The sequence below is a fragment of the Macrobrachium rosenbergii genome, chromosome 46 (genome assembly GCF_040412425.1).
Source record: "Macrobrachium rosenbergii isolate ZJJX-2024 chromosome 46, ASM4041242v1, whole genome shotgun sequence".
Taxonomy (NCBI): domain Eukaryota; kingdom Metazoa; phylum Arthropoda; class Malacostraca; order Decapoda; family Palaemonidae; genus Macrobrachium; species Macrobrachium rosenbergii.
In genome coordinates this window covers 2,624,332-2,632,744 of record NC_089786.1, presented here as the reverse complement: position 1 = coordinate 2,632,744, position 8,413 = coordinate 2,624,332, and the positions used below count along the sequence as shown (strand labels likewise).

At 36.5% G+C, this 8,413-nt stretch overlaps 1 protein-coding gene across 2 annotated transcripts; it reads right to left on the bottom strand.

Moving 5' to 3' along the window:
- Window positions 1-2,826: 2,826 nt before the first annotated feature.
- On the bottom strand, window positions 2,827-6,103 carry LOC136830032 (uncharacterized). Of its 2 annotated transcripts, none has more exons than XM_067089243.1 (3): window positions 5,740-6,103; window positions 3,797-3,895; window positions 2,827-3,165 (listed from the first exon to the last, which is right to left on the bottom strand). In XM_067089243.1, the coding sequence occupies exons 1-3, from the start codon at window positions 5,974-5,976 to the stop codon at window positions 3,127-3,129; spliced, it is 375 nt and encodes a 124-aa protein (XP_066945344.1). In that variant the 5' UTR covers window positions 5,977-6,103; the 3' UTR covers window positions 2,827-3,126. The 2 variants fall into 2 exon arrangements, with proteins under 2 accessions (XP_066945344.1, XP_066945345.1); XM_067089244.1 differs by having other exon boundaries at window positions 5,788-6,103.
- Between the last annotated feature and the right edge of the window lie 2,310 nt (window positions 6,104-8,413).

The following is an 8,413-nucleotide window of genomic DNA, read 5'->3' as shown; positions in this document are numbered from 1 at the left end:
AGGCATACCTTTAAAAATGGAGTCGCTAGGACATTCCCTTACCAGGGAGCGGTGACCCCCAAGACTGACAAGCGAAAGCTATCGTTGAAAGCTATCGTCTTCGTGAAGCTCGCGAGTAAGTCCTGATGATGGACCGAACAGCTTACGCGAAGATCCCACGCCTTCAGCTAACTACTCACTGGAAGCTCCATTGGGAGCTGGAACGTTTCTCCTTTCTATAACTGATACTTGGGTATTAATTTCACAATATTTCTCTACCAGTTATGAGAAAACCAAGAGAATGTGAGAGACATACACAGACCTGAAACCACGACTTCGAAGGTCGGATCTTTCTACACATTTTCTATGATGGATAGAAAGATCCCACCCGACCCCCCGTTTTCTTTAACGCGTGGGGGAACTCAACCGGATGTGAGAATTTTAGCCAAACCGTGAAAACACCTAACAGCCAGTCTCCAGGCGGGAGTTGACTGCATCATTGTTGTATTTGCTGTGATGAAGAAAAAAAAATGTTAACATGTGTCCATTTTCATTAAAACGGATGTCATGTTCCAGGTTGTTTTATTTAACCCTGTTGAGCAGATTGACTTTCCACAAGATGAAGACTGAAGTTTGGATGTCACTTTCCAGGTTGTTTTATTTAACCCTGATGAGGAGAGTGACTTTCCACAAGATGAAAAAGAACAGTAAAGTTCAGAAACGTGCTGGGTAGACCCACATTCATTTGTATGGTCCACTGTTGCTTTCTTTTATTATTAATTTGATCTTTTGTGCTTATATCTAGGTAGAGGCGTCTTTAAGAGTCCTGATGTCATTTTCTTTAATATATTTTGCTTTGTTTTTTGAGTAACCATAGGAATGAATACTGTATGTTCAAACACAGAACAGTACTTTAGGGTACTAGTAATGCCCATGTACTCCTACATATTAAATTAATAAATAAATATAAAAAAGTGAGTAAATTATTGAAAAAGGGAAAAAGAGTTATGAAGCAGCCACACTGTAGCTTGCCCATGAACAGTCGAGCATATTATGTCGAAAAGTCTTAGAGAAGACCGACACCAAATCTTTTAAAAGACTTAGGCAACGCCAGAGAAATGGTTACTGAATCTTCTTCACGTAGGCCAGTGTTAGACGACTTAAACGGAGCAGATATAAATAACTTTGCCTGAGTAGAGAAATAACGTATCCTGAAATGATAATATTAATAAAAGAAGTATGTTTTTAAGTTGATCCTACTGTAATGTTTATGCAAGTCAGGAAATCATAGATCTGAGTTGAGGTCATTGTAAAAATTAAGGATCTGTGTCGAGGTTCATATAAAAATTCTGGATCCAGGGACAATCCTGGATCCATAAGGAACTATGGATCTGTCTAGTAACAATCCTGGGTCTACATAGAATTATGGATCCGTCTAGTAACAATTCTGGACCCATATAGAACCATGGATCTGTTTGGTAACAATCCTAGATCCATATAGAACCATGGATCTGTCTATTAACAATCCTGGATCATTATAGAACAATGGATCTATCCAGTAACAATCCTGGATCCATATAGAACTAAGGATATGCATCAGGATTCTTATAAAAATCATTGATCCAGTAACAATGCTGGATCCAAATAGAACTAAGGATATGCATCAGGATTCTTATAAAAATCATTGATCCAGTAACAATGCTGGATCCAAATAGAACTGTGGATCTGCATCAGGATTCATATAAAAATCATGCATCTAATGACAGTCTTGGATCCATATAGAACTATGGGTCTGTATCAGGATCCATATGAAAAATCATTGATCCAGTGAGAATCCTGGATCCACATAGAACGATGGATATGTATCAGGATTCACATAAAAACTATGGATCCCAGTGAGAATCCTGGATCCGTATCAGGATTCACATGAAAAATCGTGGATCCAGTGACAATCCCTGTTACATAAAGACCCATGGATCTGCTTGAGGATTCATATAAAAAGAACTTGAATCCGGTGACAATCTTGGATCCACATAAAACTGTGGACCTGTTTTGGGATTCATATAAAAATCATAAAATCACGGATCCAGTAACGCAGAGCAAAATGCTGTATCATTCGAAGTACAATTTTCTTGAGCAGACAGAAAAAGGGAAGAAGAAGACAAACGTAAACACTCCTTTAACTTAACCTCCATACCAATCGAATAGTCAGTAGATCAACAACAGTCGTAGGAAGAAGGTCGACGTGTCTGTTACCTAAATCCTGGTCTGTGCCAAGTCACGGCTGCACGGAAGAAAAGTAAGCTGAGAAACGTGAGTGAATTTTAAAATCGTACCAGATTTGGGATCTTGACTGTGCACTTTTGAATAGAGCGAGATGTTTATCTGTTATTAAAAGAGCATTTGGAGATAACTCTGTATGAAAGTTAAGTAAGCGGGTACCCTAGAAAGACATTTAGATATGACGGCATTATCCAACAGGAGGTTTTGATATATATGACATTTAATTAAAGGGTACAAACGCGCCATCAAATCTTGTGTGAGGTGTCATTATTGCATATATATATATATATATATATATATATATATATATATATATATATATATATATATATATATATATATATAATCATATTTCTAAAGCAATAACCTAAGATACCACCAGAAAATTCTACGAAATTACCTCCTGGGTAGATAAAGCAGCTTTTCAAACGGTGGTTAAGTTTATTTCCCGTGAATAGCGACTTTGCAACTATATACAATACAGATTCATATCAAACACGTGACTGAAGTCAAACTAAAAATGCTGCTACGCATACTCTAACGGCGAAGGTTATTCAAAAAGTCTTTTAAAAAATAGTTATACCTTTATTGACACATGGAACACACACGGAACACGTCACGAGCTCTCTTTTGATATAAATACGTACAAAGACTATTTTATAGAATATTTACAAGATATGTATTTAAAATATCAAGAAAATTCCCTTTTTTTCTCTCTTATTTTTCTGAGTTCACGTCGATCTCGATTCTCAGTCTTGCGAAGAGAGATCTGGTGAGTTATATACATATATGTATATATATATATATATATATATATATATATATATATATATATATATATATATATATATATATATATATCGTTTACCAGGAAAGCTGCTGTTCACTCTGGGTAGCTGTCATCTGTGAATTAAATAAATGGATTTTGTAAGAAAAAATATACATTTAGGACGTGCCTAAATATGCCTGTATAGGCTCAAGGTAGCTTCAAAGATGGTGAATTCCACCTTTAAAACCTTTTTTATTTACTCTCAGTTTCCATTACAGCGCTGAATGTCCTAATCGAAGGTCCTAGCGCTTGCTTTTGTCATTAGGCCTAAATCCTGTATTCTAATCTGTTCTATAATGGAAGACTGCTATATCTGCAAAGATACAAAACTGAGAAAAATGGTAGATACTGCAGTGTTCCCTTGTCTTGCTACTGATTTTGAAATACTGCAAATGGAACCACCCCCCCTAATTAAAGCACTGAAGAATCATCCTGAAACTGCAGGAACTTTTGTATCAGTGGTTCACGAGTCCAATAGGCGGCATATCCCAGTTTCGAAAATTTTGCAGATACTGCAGTTTTCCATTTGAGGGCAGCATTTATCTGTCTAGATTTCCTTTCACGATTTTTTTGATACTCCAAGTTTATTTTGTAGGGAGGGAGAAGTGGTTGCAGACAGGTATAATGTATACTGATACTGCTTTCTTAGGCAAAATAATACGTGTCAAGTGACTCAGAGTGATGCAGACGATTTTGCAAACTCACCTGAGGTGACGTTAGCCTTGGCGGGTAATCCTGACGAGAATGATGCTGGTAAGAGTAGGAAGAATTCGATGTGGATAATTCGTTCTGATGGGAGAATTTCTGAAAGGAAAAGAAGGAAGTATTTAGGATTTTTAGGAGACTTTCGTCAGTCGCTTTTGATTGTAACTTGAGATGATGAGATAAGCGTCTTAAAGATAGAGTTATTTCATGGAATGTAATTCAGCAGTTAATGGATCTATATATATATATATATATATATATATATATATATATATATATATATATATATATATATATATATATATATATATATATATATATATATATATATGTTTGTGTGTTTGTGTAAATATGTACATATATATTCATAACATTCCCGCTACATATAATGTACAGTGCGCACACATACACTCACACATGAGGTGTTTCACGCACATACACACACAAACCCCTATCTTGCAGGCACTCTCTCCTTTCCTAATTACTGACGCCCCTCCTTTCTAACACCTCTGCCACAGTTATATCCATCCACTTCTAAATCTCACTCATTTGCCTTCCAACAGCTCTCTCTCACCAGCTTATCATCACCCATTCCTCCCACATGACCACACCACCTTTATAAAAAACACTGTCAACTCTTACACCTAAACTAAACCCCTGACCATTCCTGCATTTCTCCACATTTTCCACCTTTTCAATTATCTTATATCACAGAAGTTAACAAATTATAAATTCAAATTATTTTAGGCGGCGAAATGTTAATTAGGTACTGTTTGAATAAGATGCTATTATGAGGCATCATATGAGAGCAAAACAAAGAAAGCAAGTTTAAGGCATTGGGCATTAATTCAAAATCTTATTGATAGTATCATATATCATATATATATATATATATATATATATATATATATATATATATATATATATATATATACACATACATACATACGAATAAACAGTTCCCAAGATAAACCTTATGAAACATTGCCAAAGATCTTCTTAGTGTAGTGCGGGACGGACTTCCTGAATGTCTGATTAAAAAAATCATGATGAGTCACATCACGAAATGACTGGTATATATATAGACCTTATGAGATAGCCACTACCTGTCCCAAAGATGATGATGATGATGATACAGGCGTTTCTGTTAGTTTGAATGATTGTCAGTACATGATTTTATTAAGACCGTCTAGATTTAGCGATTTTTTTATCTTTACTTTTGAGTTCTTTGTACTGCGCGTGGAATCTGCTTACGTCCGTCTATATCTATTTCTGGAGTACTGATTTTTTCTTCGCAATGTCTCTGTATATTTATAATCTACTGATTTTTTCACAATCATATTTTATATGTCTACGTTTTTGCTACTCGAATGTTTCTTTGAAAGCTTTGGAAGCGACAGCATTGATATTTGATTTAATTTTAGACAGGAAACCTTGAGTTCGCTGAAGCCATTAGGCTTCAGACATTCAGTTGAGTTCAGAAGTTGGCTGTTGCACAGACTGAAGTGATTCTCATTTCATCATTTAATTGTTTTTCTTTGTTACTAATCTTTCATAGTTTGTTTACTTCTATATTTTATTTTTTCTTGTTGGACTGCTTTCAAAATTAGGTCCCTTTGGCTTCAGAATTTTGCTTTTCTAAGAGGCAATAATAATAATAATAATAATAATAATAATAATAATAATAATGCGAGAGTTGCAATATGAAATTCGTGTTTTTTCCAAAAGCTTCGAACTTCTGCGTAGAGAAATTACGCGTTTTTCATCGCGAATACAAAATCCCACAAAATCCCCGAGTTTTCCCAACATCCGAGAATTTCCCGAACGCGCAGGAGTCTATGCCTACTTCATTCGTCACTTCCGCAAAACTAGGCCTAGTCTACCCTATCCCACCCCACAAAAAACAAAAACGCTACCCTTGCTCAACAAATGAGGCGACTAACAATTGTAACGGTCACAACTACTTGAATATGTCGTATGGTCGTTCTCACTCGCGACAAGTTGCACACGGCGACAAAAACGACCACCAGGAGGACGACAGTCAATGCTTGGGACACCATTTCCTGGACGGCGACGTCGACCCATTTGTAGTCGGCCCAGCGCTTCGAAGGAAAAGAAGACGACGAAGAAGAAGAAGAAGAAGAAGCAGCAGCCCCACTCGACAAGAACGACGGATCCATCACGAAGGGCGTATTATGAAGGGTCGGTTTAGAGAGAGATGAGCCGTTGAATGGGCGCGTATATGCTTTCAGCAGCCGCTATGGTACTACTAATCACTCCGAGCGAACCTCCGGTTGTGAGCGGACGCTCCCGAGGGAAGTCTTGATATACGTAAAGAATATTGCGGTGACGGAGCAACTTCGAGTATGAATCATCACTTGCGGCGTCGAAATAAAAAAAAAATATATGTATATATTCATTCCCGGCAGCTTTCATACATATGATAATTCAGGAGGCACGTGTGTGACCTGCGGGTGATGTTAGAGAACTCTTGACAGAACTTATATAATTCTTTTTGGTGTTAACGGCGTTTCTAAGCCTAAGTTACGAGTTAATCCGTCCCCGTTTAGCTTTAGCTTGAAGACATAAGGACTTTTAAATATGTTGTCTCCCCTTGACTTGAGTTTTTTAATGGACCGTGACTGTCACGTGCGCTTTTCACACACACACACACACACATAATATTATAGAATTTCTGACTCACGTCCGGATCGAACCCAGGTCTTTCAAATGAAAGGTAAGGGCGCTGACTTGTATGGCCTAGTGGGCAGCGCCCTTGCCTTTCAATTGAAAGACCTGGGTTCGGTCCTGATGTGAGTTAGAAATTGTTTACTGTTGATTACATATAATATATATATTGATTATATATATATATATATATATATATATAATATATATATATATATATATATATATATATATATATATATATATGCACAGAATAGTGCAATCATTTGTTTGTGTAAATAGAGTACTATATTTCAAATACAAACTATACAATCAGTGGTTGCATTTTTTTTTTTTAAGTTCGCACACGTGGAGGGATCAACAGATTTACATTAAATTTGATATCTCTTTTGAAAGACTTTTGGCTGATATATTTCCCGCCAAAAAATTTTAATAATATTACGAATACATGTCAGAAATATTAAGTCACCGGATAATGTTGGAAAAATGTATGCTAATAAGTAGGTCGTATCGAAGCTTATATGAAGTTTTTCGTGCGTATGGCCTGTCCTTGGTGCCTTGCGATGGTAGGTTACGTAATCGTCATCATCTGTGTCATCATTATCATCATCACTTTGTTTTTGGTCGTTCTTTCATGGGCTATCATTTGGGTCCTCAAGCCCCCACCACCCCCCACCCCTAACTTCGTTTAGCAGTTACATTTTACATTTTCCAGTTGCCCTCAATATCTTTTCGTCCTACTTCGTGTATGATATTGGAAAGAGAATATGTGGTAGCCCAGTATGGGTACAGTGCCGTCAGTGCACCTCACGTGGTGCACTGTAGGCATTGCTAAAGGGAGTTTGCAGCGTCCCATCGGCCTAGGCCTAGCTGCACGCACTTTTTAGCCTTTTATTTTTACCTCTGTTCTCGATTCCTTCCTTCAGTCTCGCTGTCCAGCACCTCTAACTCCATATTTTGGCTTTAAGAGCTGAATGATCGAAAGAGCCTTAGTGCTTGGCTTGACAGCCGGCCTAAATTCCATAAAATCAGATTGTTTTTCACGAAAGTGTGAATTTCTTAGCAATGACTTGATTGTCAAGCCTATGGTTTATATTCCTAGGCCTAATCACATACATAGTCTGGTTCCAGGATTCCTACAGGTAGGCATCCTGGAACCAGACTATGTATGTGATTAGGCCTAGGAATATAAACCATAGGTTTGACAATCAAGTCATTGCTAAGAAATTCACACTTTCGTGAAAAACAATCTGTGTAATAAAAATCCACAATTATATAGTAAGCTATATTGCTATTTAAAATACAAAAGCAAAAGACTTTTGAAGACTTGAACGGTGTTCCACATCAGTGTTAACGTTAAAATGCTTGTTTATTTTACATTGTAATATATTTACTATATAATTGTGGATTTTTATCACACGAATCAAATAATTCTGGGCCCACCGCTTTCCAACAATGAAGCTGCAATTGTGAAAACCAGATGCATTTTCTATTTGGGATAAATTCACTTTTCTGGATAAAATTGATTTGCCAACTACCCGGTAAGATAGATTTAATTATCTTGAAACGAAACGCAAGCTCAGGTATACGTCAAAAAATGGTTAAATCGACTTATTTTTCTAATGTGTGCGAGTATGTACGTCCTCGAAGGAACGCATAAGGCCTTCGGAAATACAGACCTTTTAAAGTATGAAAATATTAAAATAAAAATAACGTGACTCATACATTGCATTATATAATTCACAGAGAAGTTGCAATAAAGTTTCTGTGATTAGCACAATAATAACAAACAGACTAGGCCTGGTAGTTAGCAATTCTTTGCGACAATTTGAAGATAAATTTATACTCAGCAGTCTAGCCTACCTAACCTTCCTAAGTTTGGCTTTTTTTTTTTTTTTAATACGTAAGAAGATTTATGTTTTCCAATTA

Bases quoted from the DNA above. Each gene is read 5' to 3' on its own strand.
- LOC136830032 (XM_067089243.1), bottom strand. From the start codon at position 5,976: ATGGATCCGTCGTTCTTGTCGAGTGGGGCTGCTGCTTCTTCTTCTTCT. The intron at 3,896-5,739 runs GTTAGTCGCCTC...TTTTCCTTTCAG, and splicing joins TAGTTGTGACCGTTACAATT to AAATTCTCCCATCAGAACGA. The intron at 3,166-3,796 runs GTGAGTTTGCAA...TTTAATTCACAG, and splicing joins CAAGGCTAACGTCACCTCAG to ATGACAGCTACCCAGAGTGA.